The 24,560-nt window shown below is 42.3% G+C and overlaps 1 protein-coding gene across 5 annotated transcripts in view; it reads right to left on the bottom strand.

The window, feature by feature from the left end:
* Positions 1-1,931: 1,931 nt before the first annotated feature.
* ATL2 (atlastin GTPase 2) overlaps positions 1,932-24,560 on the bottom strand; it is a 45,224-nt gene continuing 22,595 nt past the window's right edge. For 3 of the 5 annotated variants that reach the window (XM_057396903.1, XM_057396906.1, XM_057396907.1), the window contains 12 exons: positions 19,940-20,074; positions 18,386-18,490; positions 17,179-17,229; positions 14,969-15,025; positions 13,889-13,981; positions 13,453-13,591; positions 12,568-12,695; positions 10,415-10,471; positions 9,128-9,199; positions 6,114-6,545; positions 4,533-4,547; positions 1,932-4,427 (listed from right to left, as the gene is read on the bottom strand). In XM_057396903.1, the coding sequence (XP_057252886.1) occupies positions 4,320-4,427; positions 4,533-4,547; positions 6,114-6,545; positions 9,128-9,199; positions 10,415-10,471; positions 12,568-12,695; positions 13,453-13,591; positions 13,889-13,981; positions 14,969-15,025; positions 17,179-17,229; positions 18,386-18,490; positions 19,940-20,074 (1,392 nt within the window). In that variant the 3' untranslated portion in view covers positions 1,932-4,319. The remainder of the gene's footprint in view (positions 4,428-4,532; positions 4,548-6,113; positions 6,546-9,127; positions 9,200-10,414; positions 10,472-12,567; positions 12,696-13,452; positions 13,592-13,888; positions 13,982-14,968; positions 15,026-17,178; positions 17,230-18,385; positions 18,491-19,939; positions 20,075-24,560) is intronic. The other 2 variants (XM_057396905.1, XM_057396904.1) reach the window with 2 other exon arrangements.

Here is a 24,560-nt window from a genome sequence, read left to right as displayed (position 1 = left end):
ATCTATCTCCTTACAGCAGTATAGAATCAGCTAGGCTGGAAAAGACATGCAAGACTCTTAAGTCCAACCGTTACCCCAGCACTGCCACGTCCACCTCTAACCCATGTCACTGAGGGCCTTATCTACATGGTTTTTGAACACTTCCAGGGACATTGATTCCACCACTGCCCTGGGCAGCCTGTTCCAATGCCTGAGCTCCCTTCCAGTGAAGAAATTGTTCCTAATATCCAGTGTAAACCTCCCCTGGTGCAGCTTGAGGCCATTTCCTCTTGTCCTATCGCTTGTTACTTGGGAGAAGAGACCAGCTACCTCCTCATTCCATCTTCCTTTCAGGCAGTTGTAGAGAGCAATAATGTTCCCCTTGAGCCTTCTGTTCCTAAGACTAAACACCCCCAGTTTCCTTAGCCGTTTCTCATCACACTTGTGCTCCAGGCCCTGCACCAGCTTTGTTGCCCTTCTCTAGACACTCCAGCTCCTCATTCTCTGTCTTGTAATGAGGAGCCCAAAACAGAACACTGCCAGTTGTAGTCTCTCCCATGTAGCTTTCCTACCTGGCTTTGCTGTGTTTCTGAGGCAGGAGTTGGGTAGCCGTACTGCTGGTGAGGGGCGAGTTACCATGTTTTACTCTATGCCTTTTCTGTTTTTTGCTTGCCCAGGGAGGATGGGGAAAGCAATGCCTTAATATGCCACCGGTCTGCACAGAGCTGGAGCAGCTCTCAGAGCTCCTTTCCCAAGTCAGTAGCAAAGTAGCTCTGGATAGGGAAAACAAGTGTTTTACCCCTTTCATCCCCTGTATTCTACTAGTGAAGTTCCTCTCCTCCCTTACCCACTCCATGTGCAATCCTGATGTTCTGAACAGTACATAAGCAGAAGTCGAGAAATACCAAACTTATTTCACTAATTGTAAGGGGCTGCCCAATAGAGGTGAGGCTGCTACAGCTTCAGGCCCCGATGTGCAACCAGCAGCAAGGCTGAGCCACAGCATTCCCAGTAGGCACACGCACAACATGTGCAAAGACAGCCCCCACTCCAGTTGCTGGTTCAGGCCCACCTTGCACACACCCAGCTGTCAGATACAAGTTTATCCTGTAACTGTCCTTTGGAGGCTCTTTTATTCCTACTTGCCTCCCCTAGGGGGAGGCACACACAAACGGGTCTCAGTTGAACCCCAGACCCTCCATTATGCTGGACCTCCTTGTCTCTCTAGTTGCCACATGCAGGATTAAGATGTGTATCCAAACCAGAGTTAGGGCTGCTTTGTCACACTTGCTGGCTAAATATGGCTTGATACTCATACAATAACACACCACCCCACTGCAGTTGCCCGCACTTGCTTTCCACTGGCACTCCAAATGTAAGAGCCTGTGACCCAGGTCCCACTCTAGTTACTGGCACTTTGACCTCTATGCACACAGAATGGAGCCACATCTCCCAGGGAGTGGGTGAGAAATGGAGTTAATGGAGACAACAGGACAGACACAGGCAGACTAGTGCACTCACCATTAACCTGTTGCCACATAACCAGCCCTTTCTATCCCCTTGTGTTACTTACTTCCCACGCATGCTCCTCCCCAAAAAAAAAAGCACCTTGGCCCTTTCTTTTTCCTACCTTTGGTCCCTCCCACAAAGTTGAGGGTTTCTTGCATTAATTCTGAACTTCTTTGGCACAGTGTTCAGGAGCCCCCCAGACACACACCCTGTTTCAGTCCTCTACTAGGACAGTCTGAATAAAGCCTTCCAGCTTCAATGTCCACAGCCTGGACAGACTTCTGCTCTCCTCCTCACTGCAGGGCAAGAAGGGCACAGCACAGCCTCAAATCTGAATCATACCTTCCTGGTAGAGGCAAGAAGCAAAGGCAAGCATGACCCTCCAAACTATTTGTGACTCCAGTCATTTGACTAATAAAGAGATTCATCACCAAAGCATTAGATTGTTTAAATAACAGTATTTAATCTGTACAGTTTGAGAGAAGATATCATAAAATGCAACATTCCTACCTCATCTTCAGCATCATTCACTTGGAGCTGAGCCCTCATCTCCAGAGGGCAGGCAACCTCCACTCCCCAGCAGTCCTTTATGGTACAAAAGTCACAGTGCAATTGCTTTAGTCCTAGACAGATGATTTCCCTCACTCAAGAGAGGGGAGACTGATGAAGCTCAAATGTTGATGGAAATTATTACCATTTAGGAATGCAAAAAAACCCAGCTATTGCCCACAGTCATTTCCAGCCGAAACTACAGCAGTTAATTCTTTAGCTGCCTTTTACACTCCACACAGTTGATTTAGTCAAGAGTGAAAATAGAGCCAGTAACAAGGTTTCAGAACGATACAGTTGTTGGAGGGCAGAAGCTGACAAGCAACTCCACAAGGCAAGAAGCGTGCTTTAGAATACCAGAAAGTTTTCCTATGCAGGGAGGGGGTATGAGCTAGACAGATGTCATCTTTCAGAGACAAGCATGAGGAGAACATCAGCTTCAATAGAAAGCTATGAAGTACAATAGACAATTTGCTCATATAATTGTCAGGATAAGTATTTGACATAGTTTATGTAGTAGAATACATACTTCAACATCTTTTAAAAATAAGCAAGGATTTCATTTCATATATACACAACTGATTTTAATCATGTACTGAAAATAAATTACAGGAAATAACTTTAAAATGCAACAGAAGACAAGAGTTTCACAACAAACATTCCCACTGATTTTCCCAAGGGGTGAGAGATTGCAGTGCTCAAGGCAGGTAAATATCACAAACATATCAAAAAACTTCAAATTGTTGATGCATTCACACATTTACATGAGCCACAAACATTCCTTTACAGGGACTGCACTTTTAGCTACCACAGAACCAGGTTTTGCCATAAACTACAAAACTTTGATACAAAATCGTATTTATATATTTATATTTCATATACATGCCCTATCTGTGATTTCTTAAAAAATAAAAACTAAACACACTGTACAGACAATCCTAACTCATTGCTTGGTAGCTGTAGGCAACATTTTTGGATGGAATTTCTCCCCCAGTAGAATTAATGGCAATATTATATACACAAAGGCTAAACTGCAGAAAAAGACAGCTCAGTTCTGATATGCACCTCCCTCAGGACCAGGTCTGCGAGTTCAAGGCAAGACACCGTATGCTCTGACTCACTGCCTCCCTTGCAAGTCAGTTCTGCTGTCGGCAGTGTGAGGAACCGATACATGCATTTGTGTAACACTGGTAGAGAAGGCAATAAAAGCAACATACGTGTTGTAATGTGGTGGCTCTAATGGCTTCACTGACTCGATACGCAGAAACTCTTGTTAGAGGTGGCGAGGGGATGGTGTGGAGCTGGGTACGTTTGGTGTGAGCACCCCTTATGTGGGTCTGATCGTTACACTTCCCTGAATTACCTCCTGCAGAGGACAGATTCCCACTGTAAGCCAGAGACTGCATCAGCTCAAACACAGGGGGGGCAGATCCCTCCCCCCTTGTCAACCCCAGATACACACACGTGCAGGGTTCACCAGGACTATACATAAAACAGATACCCTTCCCTCCCACCCCCAGCCGTCTCCATGGCACTAGTTTGTCTTAGAAGCAGAGCACTGACAAACTTAACTCTTCCCAGGTGATGGCAGCAATCTGTGAAGCCAATCACACTAAACTACTTCTACAGTTGATTGTAAACTTTGGTTTATTTTTATTTATTCATTTCTTAATTACTGAGTTCTCATGGTACAGCAAGCATGTCTAGGATGAGAGGGCAGAGTTGAAGAGGAGATGAAGTGTCAGTCTGTCTTTAGTCTGGCATGGTGAGACACCTGCTCGCCCAGGCTTGCTTTGAGAGAGTTTTTTACAGACTGCCTCATATGATCCTCCATCAAATTATCACTCATGGGCTTCAACACCTGTGGAATGAGAAACGTGCAAAAGAAACAAAAGAATGAGGTAACCAAGGAAAAGAAAGTATAAAAACATACAAAGAGATGAGATTTGAAATAATGAAAATTTTAAAAAAGCTTGGAATGCTGAAGTCTGACACAAACTGGCACGAACTGAAAGAGAAGCGAGTTTTGCTGCTACAGTAACGAGGCTGAATCAGTCACATGCTATGGACACAAGTGATATCCCTCCTATACAGCAGTATTTCACTGAATTCAAACCATTTTACAGTTCCTAGAAGATGGATGTGCAATTCCATACCCTATATGCAGCATCAGTCTGGTATGGTTACAGCATTTATGCAGACCGGCCCAGACGGTCCAGCTTATTGTCCTATATGTGTAAGTGTGAACACTTCAGATACAGAAAGAAAGTTAAAAATACTGGCTAGTTTTTCTTCTTGTTATTGTTGGATGAGAGTCGCTGTCGCGGCACTGATGTTAGAGCACGGCGAATCGTTCGGCGTCTAAGGACTTCAAAGAGTTTGGAAAACACCTAAAACACGAATTCAGCTGTTAGGAAAAGTGGCTCTTAAAAGGCAGGAGAAAAAAAGTCATCAAGTTCAGAAAAAAAAGAAATTGATTGCCAGTAGCTTCTCACCTTCCTGGGATTCCTCTGAAGCAAGGAGGGAAAAGAAAGGCAGAGATTCAGAAAAATCAATAGCAAGAACATGGTATATAATCAGAGTGACTCAAAGAGGACCCGTACATGCTTTTCATATCATTGCTGATATGCAATTGCAACACCACCAGCAGCAAGCATTTTTGGAGATCACCTTCCTCTAGTCCACAAAAGACAAGCTTCTGCCAGCGTAAGCCAAGTTCTCGCCCTTCCAGGGAAGGCGACAGTCACAGAATCAGCTAGGTTGGAAAAGACCTTTACGATCATCAGGTCCAACCGTTACCCCAGGACTGCCAAGCTCACCACTAAACCACATCACTGAAGGAAGGCCTCACCTACATGGTTCTTGAACACTTCAAATGAAGCCTCGTGTGCTCTAGGTACCCTACAGCAGCAGCTGCATTCAGCGAGTACTACACGTAGAACTAACACCTTGAAGTTTTCTTGCAGTGTTCTTCAACCTCAAGCTCCAAAGCAAGAAACTATGGTGGTACAGGAGAGACTCAGTTTTAATCTCTAGTAGCATCAAATTTAGTACGCTGATGCTCATATCCCTCCTACTATTAGAAACCCACTTTTTCCACTCCAGTTAACTCACAACCTTACCTGGTTACTCAGACAGGTTTAGGGTAGCCTGTGATGAGCCTTGAATAGAGTCATTTTTCACATGTGGAAGAGAGCCTCTGTACAAAAGGCTCCAGTTAGTTGTTTGTGCCTTGTAGGACTCATTTTAATGTCATCCCAGGTAAGTTCAGTGAGACCTTTATTTCTAGTGACAACAGCACCAACTTATTTCCTTTCTGCTGACACTAGACATAACTACTTGGAATCCTTCAAACACTACTTGTTAGAGTTGGTCAGGAATCCTCTACATTGGCTTTACTGGCACAGCTGCCAACTGGATTAGGGCAGCAAAATCCCTGCGCAAAAGGCTTTCTCCTCTTTTTAACACTCGTATCATCTCTTCTTTCAGGAATTGGTCTATCGATTATTTCTTGCAACAGCAAGCACCAACTGAACTTGTCATAGACAACACAAGCCTTCCTGAAGGAAGAAGCCTGCTGTAAATACTCTTGCAGCAGTTGCTGCAAATCATCAGCCACTTCTCTCTGAGGTTTAAGTTAGATTTCCAGTATCAGAACATCAGGTGAGGAGAGGGAGGCAGCAATGTTTCACCCTCCCCATTTCTTGCACCACCTGAGATTTTATCCACCACATCCGTAAGGCAAGTTTATCACTTCAAACATACCTTTAAAAGCAGAGTTCCTTGCTCTGAAAAAGTAATGAGATTTTTAAAGAGTGCCTCCACTCTTTACCATCCAAGCACCTAGGCCTTTAGGTAACACTTATTTTGATAACATGCTAAGCTTATTTAACGTTCTTTGTGTGCAGCACACCTCTTATTGAGGAGAGCAATCATACTCCTGAGCTGATTTTCCCTTTGGCAGCACGAGCATTCTCCATTAGGTCTAGACCAGCTTTTCACTCACAGCACAGAACAGAAACTACTTCGTAAGTCTGAACAAGAAAGAAGATATTGCATTAAAAATAGATACCAACCTGTTCCCATATAGCTTCAGCGATCTGATCAATGGCTGTTCCAACTTCTCTGAATTCCCCAGAGTACTTAACGTATGCCCAAGTACAAAATGATATAAGAGCCATCCCCAGCACAAGATTACACAGGGTAGCTATAGAGTTCATACCAAGGAACCCAGTCAGTCCTGAGGTTATATACATGGCAAACATGACTGCAAAGAGAGTGGCAGGGGTACGAGCAGCATAAAAGATGTTTTTGCCATCGTTGTGCTTCACAAAGTTTGCATAGATCTCGTCGATTTCCACTTCAAGTTGCTCCTGGTAGCGACGACAGAACTCCTCCCCTCCCATCTTCTTCACTGAGCGGAACTGCCTGATGGCTGACTCCCTGCAATCCTGATGCTTTCGCTCCAGGTCCGATGGGGCAATATAAGGTTTATCTCCCCCACAAACCTGTTAAAGCAATCACAGAGGAGGTCATCACACCTGAGTATCTTATGAAAGCAAACCTGCTCCTCACTGCCCCCTCTCAATCCAGCACCTGGATACCTCCTGCAGCTTTCTTGGCTCTGGAACTGCAGAGTCCATCTCAAGAGCAAAGCAGCTACAGGTACTTTGCATCATGGCACAGCAAGAGCCTTATCTGTCTAATCACATACAGAGCTATAGCACGTGTCTGAACTCATACTTTCAACTATTCCCTTTGGACAAGCCCAGAACGACAGGGCCTCAGTCCCACATACATTCCTGTTATGAAAACATGAAATAAAGGAACACCATGAGTCAGTGAAAGCTTGGCTTGAAAAAGGTTAAGGAGAACTCTGAAGGCCACAAGCCCTCTCCTCAGCTTTTTACTGCTGGTCATCCATCTCAGTGAGAGGGTCAGCTCAGAACTTGACAAACAGAGTAGATTCTGCCCATTCAGCAAGCTTATTCATGTTTATTGCTGCTACTGGTAGGCTCCGTAGAACTGACTAGGTGACATGAGTTAACAAGAACCAGCTCCTGACATTATTAGCCTATTCTTCTCTAGACTGTGCTTTTGGTTTGACTCTGATCAAGTTCTAAGCATACGTTTCTGCTGAAGGGACAAGATCACAGACTCAAATGGACACCCACCACCACCTGAATCAGCATGTAAAACTGATTTCTGACCTCTTGAGTACTGTGTTTACAGATTACCTAGGCCATCACAGATATACGTATACCATCAGCTCCAACTCCTCCAGATCCTCACAGTCAAACTACATCTAAAACTGGAGATTATTTCCACATGACACCAAACAGCCGCCTTCTTTCTCCTGCCACAAGGTAGTCTTAGCACAATGCTCATAATCTCATGTCCTGAGTGCAGCAAGAACTTTAACCTCTTGCTGCTGCTATCCCTTCAGCAGGACACACAGAAGATCACTTCCTCAGAGAACAGTATCCCCTTTCTTCCTCACAAGACGATGGCTTCACTGGCTAGCTTCTTCAAGGCAAACCTTGCTGTCAAGATCCTAACACCCCTCCCCACTCTGCCCCTTACTCAAGTTTAAGAAGCACATTTATGCTTTTTTCATATTTAAGTCCTTCACATCTGGCAAAACTCCCCAGAAAAATCACTACTAGTCTCATCCTTCAAAACTGTGTTTTCACATTGTCCAGAGTGTAAACAGTAGGAGCTGCTGATTCATCAAGACCACCACACATACAATTGCCACTGTTTTCTTATACTCTGTGTCTGCTCTGTTGTTCCTTACATTTCACTGGTCATTAGGGGGAACAGTGGTTATGCACCCTCGGCAAAGGAGGTGCATTGGTTTATGAGAACTCCGAACTACAGCAAGAACTATCTTTACATAATCCAGCCTTAAATAAAAAGAGTTCCCACTTCTGTTCCTAAAAACAGACACTTCAGAGCTGTGTCACATTAAGAACATCATCTGAGACATCTGGATAAAAAAATTATTCAAGACATTTGTGTGTATCTCTATAGTGATGTAAAAATACGCAGTACTGGGGAATATTGCTATGGAAACAAAGTCTGTTTAAGAGAACATCTGTTCCTGTTTATTCCTTGCCTCAAGTATAAAATGTTACAATTACAGTATCTCAACAGCCATTGAAGATTCAAGGTAGGAAGGCAGAACTTAGCATTTATTATAACCAGCCCACCTACTATTTCAAGAGATGTCCTAAATGAGAACAAATGGAGGAATCCCTCTACACCAGCAGAGCATTCTCAAAACAGCCTGCTAACAACTGATACTGGCTAGTCTGCTACTAGCATTAGATATTACTCTAATTTCTAGAATGGAAAGCTACTTCAACAATTAAGACCAGAAATAGCCTAAAAAATAGGGCGGTATGTTTGTAGCATGTTATCACACCTACTGGTCTTCTCTGGTTGTAGAGTTACACAATAAGCATAACCCTGTTAAAGCTTTATGAGACATACAAGTGTTTTCAGAAGTTCCCATTATAAAACCTTGCATAACACTACCCTGAAGCATGAAGTCCATCCAGGCATTCAGCTTGGAGTGCTGTAAGTCACTATCTTCAAGAGAAGCAGCAAGTAGGAAATTACATAAGCAGCTTTTTTCAGACAAAATAATTCTTGCATTTCAAGGGCTTTTTAAAAACTTTAGAATCATTCTAATCTTTGCATTTTACAGCTAATGACTGACCACAGTTCAGAAGCATGACACTATAAGACTAGAACTTTACCCTTGCACGACCCTGGCCCACCAAATGTCTCCTCAGCTGTTTGCCCATTTCAAGTCACAGGATTTTTAAGATGTCAAGAACAGCAGGGGGAACTAACAGGCGGTACCTTACGAACATTCCCTACCTCCCAGCAATTTCTGACTCAAAGAATCCTGGTTTTGCTGCATCAGACATCTAACCTCAGAGCAGAGCGAAGAAAATACACAAGCACTGACCCTAAGCTACTTCTCTCCATTAACACACCCACAAACAAGCACCAAGTACAGCATTAAAACTGAAGGCCTGTATTTGCATATAGACAGTTAGAAAATATTGTGTCATCATACCTGCTCCATGCCTTTACTGTACAAGTCTTTTGCTCCTGCCACAGCAGCAAGATTGTTCGCCTCAGCTGTTGCCTAGAAAACATTGAGCACCATGTATCATCACACATTACCAGCTGGCTGCATACACTGCCCAACATACCCCCACAGCCTCCAAAGCTTCAGATGGCCAGGAAACTGCCCCACAGAAACAAGTCACGGTTGGTGATATGCATTAAAGCAAATTATTGACTAGGAGAACAGTTTCTTCAGCTTTCTAGTACAACTGCAGACACATTCCCATGTGCTTGTACAGGCTTTTCATCAGCAGCAATCTCTTCTGAATGCTCCATTATTAATAAACAAATAAGGATCACTGAACTATTAAATGTTAATCCTGATACATCACAACCTGTGAGAAAAGCAGCAAGTTGTATTAACTTTGCATTGTACATGTGCAGGTTTGGTGTTATAATCTGTAAGACTTTAAGACTATTTTCAACCTGTGTCACATCAGGGTCAATTACCCTAGCTAATAACTGCAGGATTTAATCTTTTGTATCTCTCAGCCACGTTTATGGCATGCTAAGTAGAGTAAATTATAGCAGCCTTTGGTTCGTTATGACAAGTTTTCTGAACTTTCCCAAAAGTCTAATGATTTGGTTCCTTGAAAGATGAGAAAACACCCAGAACAGTCATATCTTAATGAAGTGACAAAGGAAGCTTAAAAAAAAAACAAGTCTTATTAACACAAAATGACCCTAAAGCCCACACCTTGGTGAAAGCTCTTTGTCCCTAATAATTCAAGGGTTCAACACAGCTTAATACAATCAGTTGCGTTCAGATCACTTTAAAGCTGGTTACATCCTCTTTGATCAACCCTGAAAAGTAACCTCAGTGCAGTTACTCAATCTAACAAACCCACAAGAGTAGCCCAACACCGCAAGAGAGTGGCGACAGCTGCATTACTATAAGCCTTCTCCATTTTATCTGCTGCACCTGATGCTAAATGCCCCCTGAATACAGTCTGAAAGATACTGACAAAATAGCAAGTTACAGGAAATACAGAAATTGAAGCAGCTAAAACAACCCTAAGCAACCAGATATACCCCCACTCCATTTGGTAGATAAAACTGAGGGAAGACACAAACGTGTACCAGGCTAAACAGTTTAGATGGCTTTCAAAGTACAGAGCTACTTCAAGAACTACAGCTCTGTGTGTGGGAGCTTCAGACCCGCAGCAGTCATCATCTTCAGCTGCAAAGAATTTACAAAGTACGCATCAGATTATTTGAAAGTAAAATAAAATACCTGCAGCATAGATTTCGGATGAGGTAGCTCCTCTCCTTGATAGATTTTAATATAAGCCTAAATGGGAGAAAGAAAAAAACAGGTTTCTTTTTCCTGAACATTTATGTTTGAGGAGCAGGGGAAAGGAGGCATGATATAAGGATAGAGCTCATATATTATTCTTTGCAATAATGTAAAATATTCAATTAAACAAATTACAAGTCTGGCATTCTTACAGTTATCCCTAGAGCTTTAATCCCTTTACTTTCCTTGCATTTGAGGCTGGGGCCTAGCAGGGTAGCAGAGCAGCTTAAGAAGATATGGCCACTATCTCAAGAAGTGACAGGCTTTACAGCAGCTTTCTGCTCACTCACACACATAAGAAGGTCTTTGCTAGGCAGGCAATCTTCATCCAAAACAAGAGTGAAGATGACAGTCCCACAGAGCCTTTCTGGCAAGAGGTTTGTCCAAACACACCCCAGTGCTGGGAGAACCAGTACTTACATTTCCCCATGTGCTTTGCTCCCTTGAAGTGTGGGAGGAAAAAAAAGCAGATCAAAGCACTAATGCAAACACAGCTGAGCTGCCAAAATACTTCTGGAAGCCAAGCAAGCAGACTATTCCTCTGTGCCCCAACCCACCAATCCTTAGGTGTCCTTTCCTTCACCAGAGTTTCAGGAGGCTGGAAGAGAAAACATCCTTCATGTCTTCTTCTACAGCCCACAAAACAGCCTGTGGCACAGCTCTTTGGGACAGATTAGTGCAGGGGACACAGCAGGCAGCAGTAGCCATGTTAGCACTTAGGACAAGCTGTGCAAGTTAGACCACTTGTTAGGGCCACTCTTTCTCCTTCAGAGGCTGGGCAGTTATTCTTCATGCTACTACTGCTCTCTACCCTGGCTCATCTACAAGTCTTTGCCCTGAGGATTTTTCTCCATAAAGGAGGACAGAACAAGGTTATCAGGGTCCCTATATACCCAATGCTCTAGGTTGTAGGACAACCTACAAAAATGTATATAGTTATACAGGACTCTGTTCCCTCGATACCTTCCTTGCTTTCCTCCAAGTAAAACCCCTCCAGTTCCCAACTCAGACTTCATGATCTCAGCTTTAGATGCACAGTCCAAAGGGAGCAGTCCTCTTTAGTTACATAACCACGGTGTTTCCACAGCAGTCTGCATGACTGTTCCCACTCATTTTCAATAGAGGAGCTTTGACACTCAGTTTTTAGGGTGCAGTCGTTTCTAAACTGCTGTTGAATGCTCAATCCCTATACTGTATAGAATCAAGTCTTACTAGAGAAGAAAGTGAAACAAAAAGCAGCATGTAACCAGGTAAATACAGAGACTGAGCATACGAGCTCTAGAGTGTTGATTTTATGCTTGTCAGAACAGCCATGACTTCTGCATCCCACATAATGCCTTTCCTTTACAAAAAGGGAAGACACTTCACTTTTACAAGCATTAAAGAGTTTGGTCTCAGATTCCTCCCTTGTATAGCTTCTTTCTTATCAGCCCAACTCTGTTCTACCTTTAATATACATGCTCAAAAGTAGTAATGCAAAATTAACATCTTCACGAATATGTGCCACTTTGTCCTACCAAACCAACTGTCTAAGTCATTCCACTCAGAAAAAGGTTACACACCAATTTGTGGTGATGTACGGATTATGTTATCACATTTCTGCTGGTGTCACTATGAGACCAAAACAGCTCAAGAGTCTAACAGCTGCAAGTATCATACACAAATATTTCAGTGCATACAGTAGTGCTGCACATGCAAGTGTTTAGAAAGCATCTTTCTGACATGTTAAAAATCCAGAGGGAAGTAGCTGAAATTTTTCCTGCATACCAAGCAGTTTAAAAGCTGATTTTCAATCTGCAGAGGCCCTCTAAAAAAAAAAAAAAAAAAAGAGACAAACCCAACATACATAAAGGAAACAAACAAAAAAATCCACCGACCAAAACACAATTTTGCCCACAGCAGCCTGCTAAGAGCTACACTGTTAGGAAGTTTTGTGCCAGTTCTGAAAAGTCAGAGTAATGAAATGAAAATGTGAGCTGATCAGTGAGTGTCAGCCTAGATATCTTATCTTCTCTGGGAACAACATGTCCTAAAATTAGAATACTGTCTTTTAAGCCATTAACAGAAATAATTAGTATGAGTTTGCTTACCTTGAAGTATTCTACAAGATCTCTACAGGTCACCTTGGATCCACTAATCTCTTTTTCTACCAAATTTTCAGGGGCAAGCAGTAGTGGTATCAAATTCCTCAGTTCGTTCTTAAAATCTTCATCTATATCTAATATAATTCAATTTCAGGGGAGGGAAATAAATAAATGGTTAGTTTCATTTCAATCTTACATTTCCTAAAGAAACACTGATAACCCTTTATCCTTCAAAATCCAGTGTCACAACACTGCCTGCATTTTAAGATATTTAAAAGCTTTCATACGCAGTGTAGCTTTAGTAAGTTCTACTTTGTCTTTATCTTAACTTCAGACTGAGACAACAAGGTTCCATAGACCTTGTAATATTTAAAGTGTATTTCCCCAATTACACCAACCACGACAGCCATTCTAGTATGTTCCCTCTGTAGGGGGCAGTTGGAGGAATCCTGACTGCCCCTCATGCTGCAGAAGCCGACAGCTTTTAGTTTAAGTCATTTTAGTTCTTTTGGTTTACCAAGTTCTTGAAGAAAGGCCTTTTAATTTCAGGAAAATCTTTAATTTTCTGAATTCTCCCCTTTGGAATCCTTATTTATCTTTAGAATCCTTATTTAATGACCTTTAAGTATGTCTCAAATTACCAGATTACAAGCAACAGCTAGACACAAACATACCCACTCCTTCTGCCTACTCAACTACTTTACCTTTAAACCACTGAGAAGAACACACAATTTCTACATTCCATAGTTTCACCTTTTAGCTCTACATTTTTCCAATCAAGCATTTCAATAGTCAACTATTTCAGTGCTTAACTTCCACCATTTAAAAAACAACAAAAACTACCAAACTCAGTGATCTCAATCAAGAAACACACAATGGAAAGCTTCCTACCATTCAACCTCCCATCAAAATTTGGATTTGTTGCAACTTTAAGACCAGGGTGGGGCAACAGGAAACAGCCAAGATTACTGAAACAGGAGTGTATATGCTTCCTTACATTCTGTAGCTCTTCATGTTGGTTTTGCTTTACCTGAAGAAAAAAGAAACAAAAAAGGCAGCAAGAACTGCTAAGCTGCTACTAGTCTTGCAGTACTGCAACTGAGATTAAATATCATCTTAAAAGCAGTCAGAGCACAGAAGCGTGTTTTATCTTTCATTCCTGAACCTAAAAATGTCAAATTCTAAACCCCAGAACCCCACACACGAGTGGGAACATCACAAATGCATTTTATTATGCACAAAGAGTTAGCTCATCATGCACCATTATCTTGATGATAAACTGACACTTAAACTAAAGACCACACTAGGACTGCTGGAGAGAACTTACCTGCAGTCTTTTCTCTAGGAACTTTCTTCCTCCTTCCAAGCCATATGCATGCTCATAAGGATAACTCCAGTCTCTAATTAAGAACATTAGTGTCTGTAACAGGAAGAACAGCAGCAGTGAATGGTTTGCATCATTCCTAAGGTAAAAACTTTATCACATGTGACTATGTTAAGTGAAAATAATTCTAACTCTGGCTGCTTTAAAGAAGCAGCTGTAGTTTTGTGGTGCAAGTGTTTACTTGGTTAAAAAACATAGTTTAAAAAAATCCACCAAACCCACATACCAAACCTACAAATGCAACTTACTCCTTATCCAAAAGGAAGTACCCAAATGTCTCAAAAAGGTTGTTTCCCTGTTGCTATCCTAGAGGCATTACACTGTCCTCTCTGAAGACAGCTGAAGACAGAAAAGAAACCTTGATATTCCTCATATCAGACAAGGTGCTTCACAAAAAAAAAAATGCACCTTGGCTGTGCTAATCACACAAATATTGGGGACTCAAATGTCTGAGACACAAGAGTCATACAACTCACCACTAACAGCAGTTGACTAGTAACCTTACAGGTTAAGGAGGAACTTCAGTATGGCTAAGATCTGTCTTTGTCTCCACTAAACAGAAGCAGTCTCAAACCCTTCTTTGGCCTAGCAAACAGGAGATGCTAGCAGTTTTGAGAATTTTAACACTGAAGCCAGTAATGCTTCAAGTAAATGAAACACAACACGCCCCTAATACTATTTCTTAGAGGCCACAGGACCTTTACTCAGAGCCACAAAGACCAACCGTATCTCACAGAGTAACAAGCAAGAAGGCAGTGTGAAACCTTTTTCCTTAACATCTGCACATCACTTCACACTTTCACTCCTTTTATGCCTCATAACTCAGGCACAATGCTATACTTGCCCTCAGCATTTTTCCATTGTTTTTGCCAAGAAAAGTGGTCACAGGGAAGGGAAAAGAAAAACAACCAGTCTTGTAAAGAACAAGCTAGCTTCAGCCTAACTAATTTCTCTTCAGAAATTATCCTGAGCTTAGTTTCTATATATTCAATTGCTTAAGACTGATTTAACATATGTACTTACCTGAAATGGCTTTTGGTAAATCTCTTCCATAGCTAGTCTTCCATATTCTGTAAACAGCTGATAGAAAGAAGAGTGTAAGGGTGAAACAGGTAAACCACATCTTCCTACTGTAAAATATTCTACCATGTCACTAGAAAATAAAACATTCTATGTTGAATTCTATTAAGGATTAAGAATAGCCAATATGCCTCAAGGACAAGTACACCAATTCTCAGTAAAATTCAGGAAGGAGATATTATTTCCATTGGTTTCACAGTGCTATTCCATAGCTGTCAACACACCACAACACTAAGTGGGTAGCTTGTGGGCTATTCCCAGAGGAAAGTTGGTTGCATCTTTCAGCAAGCCAGTTTCTAACGTTTGTTTCCAAGGCTAAGGAGGTATAAACCTGTATAACATTTTCCACTTACTTCCCACAAAAGATTTACTCCTGAAAACCTCAAGGAATTTGGCTAGAGCCAGTGTTATCAGACATTTAAACACAAGCCAAGTTAGACAACTTCCCAGATCTCTACTTCAGCCCATGACCTTAACTGATAATTGTCCCTTGCTTTCAGTATAAAGGCAAGTGTCTGCTGTCTTCCTCTCCTTGCTTTCACTGTCTTAATATCAGCAGCAGCGTTCTTCACCGAGTGCGTCAGACAACCCATGGGAACACAAATTATGGACTGTGCTGGCTGTTTCAGCAGAGATCAATACACTCAGGTGTTGACCCATGCTAGCCCCCTTACGGATCCTGGAGGTTGAGATGAAGGAAGAACACCATATCCTCTAGTACCAGGCAACTGTTATTCTGCATTAAAATTAACTCCTGGAACATGTCAGGTAAATTTCTTAGCTAAAAGGACAGTTCCTTGTGTTGACCACAAGAGCATCTGAGAACTCAGAAGACTAATTTAACACAAATTAACTTCCAAGCTTTGTCACCCATAGCAAAAGATGCTCTGAAGTTGCCAAGCACCCACACAAGACTGGCTCCTTTGAGCCTAACTCCCTACCCCCTTCACTTCCTAGTGAAGGAAAAGGCAGCCAGGGAATAACAGTACTTAAGAGTAACAGAAAATCCCATTATAACAGAAATTCAGGATTTCCTTCCCTCAGCCCCTTGCCTCAACTGTAAATCCATGGTTTTCCCTAACCACTGTTTATATTTATCATCCTTCTCTTCCCCACTTTCCCTCAACTCACAAACTCCAGTATAACAGAAAGGGACAGCTATATTCAGATTGCACTGAGGCTGTCAAATGACCAAAACCATGAGGAAAGCCTGGCTTTCAAATAATCAGCTAAAGCTTTTCAGTTTTCCTTAGTGCTTGGTTGAGCTTTTCTGAGGGGTGGGGGAGCACTGGCCCAGTGATATAACTCTGTTAACTGAGAACAGCATCACAAGGCTATGTTTAGTTAGTGCTCTTCTACTTCCAATACTGGCAGCCAATCTTTTGCAACACTGACCAAGACACAAGTCCTTTCAATCAGAAGATACGTAAAACAGTTTTAAGCTGTGACAAGGTCATGGCCTGAGCACAGGCAGGCATTTGTTAATATACAAGCTAGCCTTTAAAGCTACAGGTTTTAACTTAAGGAGATAAAGTTCTTGAACCTTTCACATGAAGCCAGAATTCATGGCCTTTGACCACAATATTCCATTACAGGATGAAACCTCCACATTAAAGAGAGAGCAACTCTTTCCTGCTTTTCTTTCTAAGCAGAAATAAAATTCCGTAGAAGTTTCTCAGTTTAAAAACTAGAGAAGGCTTCTGTGCAGAAGATACTTTTTCTGCCCTGACCCAAACTCTCATGTTTCTTTAGAAACAAATACAAAACACCATCCATTTTCCCATTTTAGGAAATAAGGAGAAACATTGGAATTTTCTCATTAAGTACTTCATAAATCATTTTCCTTTCACATCCTTTTAGGAATTTCACAACTTACATAGAGAGAACAGACTTTAGAAAGATAAGATTTAGCCAGATCAGAAGCCTGTACTGCTTTACCGTTGCACTGGCACAGCAGAAGCACCACACCACCATGGAGTCGATGCAAATAACGTTGTCAGAGGAAGTATTAGTTTTAGCATCAGATCAGCTTCAGTGGTTTATATGAAGCAACAGGCAGCTCCCAAATCACAGTTACATGAGTAGCAACTTCAAGAACAGCATCAAGGCTATCATTTCAGAAGCAGCTTAATATAAATTCAGCATATTCTTACCTGCAAATGTTGAAGGTCATCTTCCTGAATATTCTGGGACAAGTTGTACACCTGTAAGAGACAGTAAAAGAATTACAGTGTAACACGAAAATATTACCTTACATTCATGTAGTCTCTTTTAGGTATCTTGGTTGTTTCAACCCCCTCCAGAAAAAGCCTAACTACCTACAAGTTAGCAACTAACTAGAAAGGTGTCATAGAACATCTCAAACAAAAATCACTTCCTTATACAAAGTGCTAGGAACAAAACTACTGCTGACTACCCTAATCCTTCTTACAACAGTTTCTTTCCAGGGAAGCAAGCTATAAAGGGATCAGAGAAGACTTCTGAATGCTTCAAATCACCACATAAGTGTGAGACAGGAGGACTGAGAACAGCACATTAGTTTGCCATCCTCAAGTCCAAATGCTCTAAGATTCAGTGATCCAGCAGCTGCATCTCTGACACAGAAATGACTGGGTAGTCAGTGCTCCAGAGTTGTTTTTTGCTTTCAAATATTCCCAGAGAAATCTATTTTATCTGGGAAGCTCGTGACTGCTTCAATAGCACAAATACTGTACAGCAGTAAAGTCAAAGATGCATCAATAACCTACAACTTATCCTAAATACAGGAACAGAACAAAGGAAAAATCAAAAGAAAACCAAAAAACTCCAAAACCAACCTCACAGGGCAGAAGTAGCGTTCTACATATTCCTGTTAATTTCACATTGTAACATTTACGAAGGAGATCGCTTGTTACCCCTTAAAAACCTGCTTGCTTTTGGCATATTTAAAGTGCAAGCTTAAAAGTAGTCCTGGGCACAGCACAAGAGCACTGTCAGAAGTTTAACCATATTAGCAACTGCAAGTTTAGCTGAGGACACTGTAGTTTCACCCCAAACTGTATCTAAGGTCTTAAAAAAAGATTCTGTAACACATCTGTACAGAAGCAGTTGCTATTTTGACAACTTTTGGGGGGATTTCCTAGTTCAGTCAGCAATTCAGCAATTTAGCTCAGCTTGGCCTTAGATAACCTTGATTCCACAGAGAAACTTGATCTAGTATACAACACTGAAAATAAGACATTACGTATGAAAGCTTAAATGATAGTTGGAGGAAGATATGCAGGTGAACTTTGAAAGCATGGCTAGAAAGATATATTCTTTGCATGCTCAGGACAGAGGGTTCCTATAGCTGCCATTATTTGCCAGCACAGGTATTCTCACCTGGACAGAACTCGTCATGGTGCTCAGAGCAAAAACCGTTGCACAGTCTTTGATAGTGGATTGGCTATCAAAGGCACCTTGGGTATCCATAAGCAGTACAGCAACCTGAAGAGTTTTAAACAGCAACAATAGTTAACCAAGCTATTAGCACTTTCAAATGCCAGGCCACTGGAATAAATTTGATTGCAAGAAGAGCAAGTCTCTGCCCCTACACCTACTTATTAAACCTTAGTCAGTTCCCTGCCACTTCCTATATACACCTACAGCTGAGTAAGCAACAACTAGAGTGCCCTATCATCAGCCTTAAGTCTTTGGCCTTGCTGTACTGGTTACCCTCTCCCACAGAAACAGCCTCCCTCAGCCCACAGTAGGTACAGTGCAGAGTAACAGACAGCTCTTATTCACTGGAAAGACTTCAGCCTCAGCTGACAATCCAGCACAGTTCATTCAAGCTAAAAGTGAGATGGTTGCTTTTAAAAATAACTATCTTTTAGTAATAATTTTCAGAAGAAAACAAGATAATTGATGATATCTGTTAGAATTACAAGGAATGATGTGACCTTAATGATAAGAGTTAATCTGTCCAATTCCCACCTTTGGGATCTACTACAATTGCCTTCTTTTTCAGTTAGGGATGACCGATAAGCAAGAGCAAATGAGCGATTTGTCCCCAGAGCACAAACAGATCCTCACAAATGCTTTTTAGCTAGAGAACAGTTTGGTTAGCTATGAAATTTGATAAAAGTTCCTGCATGCCCCTAAACCACTATCTATTTAAGATTAGCGACCCACGTTAATTTGCCATCAGATTATTCCTTTGCAAACGTAAAGGGTATGAAAGTTAAATAACCAAGAGCTTATAGTTCAGGAGAACAAGAAGAGCTCAAGATACACCACCAATATTGTGGAGTAAATATTTATTAACAACATTAACACTTTGTTTCAGCACGAAGAGAAACACCTACAACCAAATTTTGAAGTTAAACTGACTTAAAGAGTTAAAAAAGATGCACTAGCTCTCCTTACAACAGAGTCAGTGCCTTTTATCCCACTGTTAGACTTAGTCCTTTTTTTTGCAGACTACCTATTAAACCATATGAAAGGACCAGCTTCCACACACCAAAGCTGTTTCCAGTACTTACAGCTGTGCATTACGTTTCACTACAACACAGCTACAAGCTGGAACACATTCTTACCTCTCAAAAACCAGCATTTGTTAGAGCTGTTCTTATCACAGCATTTGCCTATATATGGGATTTATAGCCATTATAGTTCTACAACATCCACAGGATAACCCACCTATCAGCCTGGGCACAGTACACTTTGCCAAAACAAAGTACTCTCAGAATGGGACCATTGTCGGAGACTGAATCTTATAACCCAGCAGGAAAGTTCATAGTTGCACTGATACAAGGTTGCCAAACACATTATGCAGCTACTAAATGCAAGGGAAAGTAGCTGATGTTTGAGCTCCCTCCATGAAACCCATGGCATTAAAGGTATACACACAGACGCAAAAATCATTACATATACCTATTTAAGTCAAGCACTTACCTTTGTTCCATTGGGTTTATCAATTACAAATACTTCACTCCAAATCTGTATGCCAGTGGTTTCCCGTTCACATCCACCTCTCCATGTAAACCCAGTCAATGGCTCAGTGTTTCCACCTATCCAGCACGGAGAAGTCTACAAAACAAGAGGAGAAACTTTTTTAAAACCAAACACGAGAGGGTTTTTTTTTAACATTGTATGTTTTAGCAGACTTCCACATTGTTCTCGTTTTTCTTCAGAGCAGACTGACAGCACTAGACAGAATATTAAAACGCAATGCTACACTGCTGTGTTTCAAGGTTCATCCACAAATAAATGTCATTCAGGTCTACTGTATGCAAGTGGTTGCACAATTCTTCAGCCACCGAAGAGTGTACGTGCACAGCCTTCAAATCTCAAGCACTCACAGCTAATGAGAACAGCTCAGCTTTGTCCATTGATTCACTTTGCACTCACACTCTTCTCTCACAGTTGAGAGAACCCAACCCAAGCACAGCTGTAAATAGCTGTATTTTAACTCCAGAAACCGTTAAATCTCCATGAGAAACAAAAACATCTGATCTTGACTTAATCCTCTCCCTTCCCACTCACAAACAGATCAACTGCTGAAACCAGCTAAACACCTAAGCCCCTGCACTTAAACAGAGGCTGGCACAAAACTCCCAATGCCAACTTGCAGAAGACAGAGTATAGGCAAAGACCAGAAGTTCCAAAATCCGTAACTCTCACAGTTACAAAATACTTTTTCCTAAGTTGATTCAGCTTCAAGAGAAAAGGTCACACTGAGAGTTTGACACATGTCAATCAGCCCATCCATATTAAAAATGTATTGACATTTTGCCCACTTCGGAAAAGGCTACCAGAGAATTAAGTACAGTTTGCAGCTAACACTTCTGACTGTAACAAGGTCTTCAGTTCTCAAGGACAGGCAGCACACAGAGCAGTGGCTCATGCAGAAGAATCCAGCCATTTTATGATCACATTTAACCCAGAAACACAGTTTATGTACTGGGCAAGTAAGGAGCATGAACAGGCACCATCAGGAAGTTTCACTGCAATAGGTTTATACACACTGAAATTCTACAACAGGCAGACAACAGTTTAACTAATGAGGGGAGGGGGCTTAGAGAAAAACCTTTCTTGCACAGGTGAGAACAGTTTGCTGGCAGAACAGAATGACAATTAATTAATTTGCCTCTGACTGCCCAGAGAACTTTACCAGCCACAAAAGTGTGCTCTTTGAGAAGGCCAAAGGGGAGACTTCTCAGTTCATTAGCCTACGGTCTCTACCTTGCTGACTCTGCACTGGCAGTCTTCAGATAATAGCTCAAGACACATCCCTTCACATCTCAAGAAACAGCATGAACATCCAGGGGCTATATGGAATAGAAATACAAGTGAAACTGTTTATTTATAAATGGGGATGGGGAAAAAACCTGCACATATTCCTCATGTCTAGCAGCATGAAAGGCAAACCATACCAAGAGGGAAAGACAATCATGCAGCTCTCAGCATTTTCCCAAATGCTAAGTGCACACTGTTCAGCTCTGCTATTTTGATCAGACATGGCAAAGTAAATGAGATGAGCAGACAGAAAATCAGAAGATGATCACAGGTACCCAAGTGAACCACAGGTAGGTGGTTTGGGGTTTTGTTTGTCTTGAGTGGCAGGTTTTCTCTGTTTGTTTGCTTTGTCATGCACATACACCTCTACCAGAGAGGCTAAGCAAAACCTGAACAGCTTTCCCCTGGTGTTTTTCATTCCAGAATATGCCTATGCATCCACTGACCACTCAAGAAATCAAAGCTCCAGGCCTGCTTTGGGCTTCAGTACACTCCAGGATACAGTTTTGTAATTCTGAATCAGACTTCCCAGGTATGTCAGTGGACTGTAGCTTTCCACTTCTGCAAAAGAATCTGTTACATTATTTAACAATATGCTCCATTAAGCATTTATACATGAATAATTTTTTCCCAGTTTGGTCCAAAACCCCTTCCCACAGGGAAGCAGTGTGAAAGCACCAGTCAAATCTGATGAATCAAGAAACTGTTATGGGACTGGTGTCACAGGCAGGGGTTCAGCTTAGATCATGGGACTCACTTTGAGAAGCCTGGTCTACTGGAAGCTGTTGGGAAAAGCATCTTCAGTCACAGGCTTGCCAACCTGGTGAAGGTTTTAAACTAAAGTTGTTGGGCAAGGGGAACCTCAATCCAGCCCTCTCTTAACCAGTGCCAGCAAGAGATGACCAGAACCTAGAGAGGACAGGAAAGCACCTGAAGAGCAGCACAAAAGAATTCCAGCAACTCCAGTCAGTAAGTCAGCTTCGTTAGGAGCCCCAGCTGAAATGTCTCTATGCAAGTACACACAGCATGGGGAATAAATAAGAAGAGAGACATGCACGCACCTGCAGGGCTATCATCTTATCTGCATCACAGAGACATGGTAGGATGACTCCTCTGGTTATGTACTGGAAGTACTGGAATGGAAGGATACAGGCTTTTCAGAAAGGAAAGCCAGCAGAGACAAGGGGGGGGGTGAGGTCACCCTCTATGTGAACGACCAGTGCAGAGAGCTCTGCTTGAGAATGGAAAAGCAGCTGACCAAGAACTCATGGATCAGGATTACAAAGAGGGCAGGGACATGTGACATTATAGTGGAGGTCTGCTACAGGCCGCCTGACCAGGAAGACCAAAAGAATGAGACTCGCTGTAGTCACACAGAAGCAGCCTCACATTCACAAGCCCTGATCCCCCTGGGGAACTTCAACCACTCCAATACCAGTGGACAACACAGGAGGGCACAAACAATCCAGGAGGCTCCTGGAAACTGCTTCTGCAAACAGTAGAGGAACCAACAAGGAGAGGTGCTATGCTGAACATTGTCCTCATCAACAAGGAAGTGCTGATCAGGAATGTGAAGCTGGACAGAAGCCTTGGCTGCAGTGACCATGAAATGGTAGAGTTCAAGATCCCTTAAGGCAGTGAGGAGGTAGCACAGCAAACATGCTACCCTGGACTTCAGGAGAGCCTTGGCCTCTTCAGGGATCTGCTTGATGGACTACCATGCAATAAAGCCCTGGAGGGAAGAGGGGCTCAAGAAAGCTGGTTAATATTCAAGGATCACCTACTCCAAGCTCAAGAGCGATGAAACCAAACAAAAAGGAAGTCAAGCAAAAACACTAGAATGCCCATGTGGATGAACAAATATCTCCAACACAAAAAGGAGGCCTACAGAGGATGTAAACAAGAACAAGTAGCCTGGGACAAACACAGAGAAATTGTCCAAGCAGCCAGGGATCAGGTTAGGAAAGCTAAAGCCCTGATAGAATTAAATCTGGCATCAAGGGCAACGAGAAAAACTTCTGTGGGTACACTGGGGATAAAAGGAAGACAAGGAAAAATGCAGGGCCCCTCTGGAAGGAAACAGGAGACCCGGTTACCCAGGCCACAGTGAAGACTGAGGTACTAAATGACATTTTTTGCCTTCAACTTCACCAGCAAGTGCTCCAGCCACACTGCCCAAGCTGCAGAAGGAGAAGTCAGGGACTGGGAGAATGAAAAACCGCCTGCTGTGGGAGAAGATCAGGTTAGACACCATCTAAAGAATGTGAAGGTACCCAAGACCACAGGACCTGATGAAATGCACCTACAGGTGCTGAGGGATCTGGTGGATGAAGTGGCTAAGCTACTATCCATCTTATCTGATAGTCATGGCAGTCCAGTGAGATTCCCACAGACTGGAAAAAGGGACATGTAACCCCCCTTTTTTAAAAAAAGGGAGAAAAGGAAGATTGGCAAGCCATAGGTCAGACAGCCTCGCCTGTGCCTGCTAAGATCATGAAGCAGATCCTCCAGGAAACTATGCTAAGGCAATGGACAATAAGGGAGTGATTGGTAACAGCCAACATAGCTCCAATGAAGGCAAATTGTGCCTGACAAATTTGGTGTAACAGTTACAGCATTGGTGGATAAGGGAAGAGCAACTGGCGTCATCTACCTGGATTTGTGCAAGGCATCTGATACTGTCCCACATGACACCCTGTCTCTAAATTGAAGAGACAGGGATCTGACATATGGACCACTCAGTGGATAAGGAATTTGTTGGATGGTCATACTCAAGTGAGTAGGGGTCAACAGTTCAATGTTCAAGTGGGGACCAGTGAGTGGTGCTCCTCAGGGGTTGGTGTTCGGACTGATCCTGTTCAACAACTATGTTGGCAATATGGACAGTGGGATTGAGTGCACCCTCAGCAAGTTTGCAATGACACCAAGCTGTGTGGTGCAGTCACCACGATGGAGGGAAGGGATGCCATTCAGATGGACCTGGACAAGCTTGGGAGCTGGGCCAGTGAAAACTTCATGAAGTCCAACAAGGCCAAGTGCAAAGTCTTACACTTGGGCTGGGGCAATCCCAAGGAAAATATAGGCTGGGCAGAAAACGGATTGAGAACAGCCCTGAGAAGGACTTGGGGGTGCTGGCTCACAAGAAACTCAACATTACCCACCCATGTGCATTCCCAGCACAGAAACCAACTGTATCCTGGGCTGTATCACCAGTAGCATGATCAGAAGGTTAAGGAAAAGGATTCTTCCTGTCCACTTTGCTCTCATGAGACCCCAC

Source organism: Pezoporus wallicus, unplaced genomic scaffold (assembly GCF_028554395.1).
Source record: "Pezoporus wallicus isolate ANWC-B61680 ecotype Strahan unplaced genomic scaffold, APGP_CSIRO_Pwel_v1 contig_7265, whole genome shotgun sequence".
NCBI classification, from domain to species: Eukaryota; Metazoa; Chordata; class Aves; order Psittaciformes; family Psittacidae; genus Pezoporus; species Pezoporus wallicus.
The sequence above is the reverse complement of the archived record's forward strand: the minus strand, read 5'-3'. Positions and strand labels throughout refer to the sequence as shown.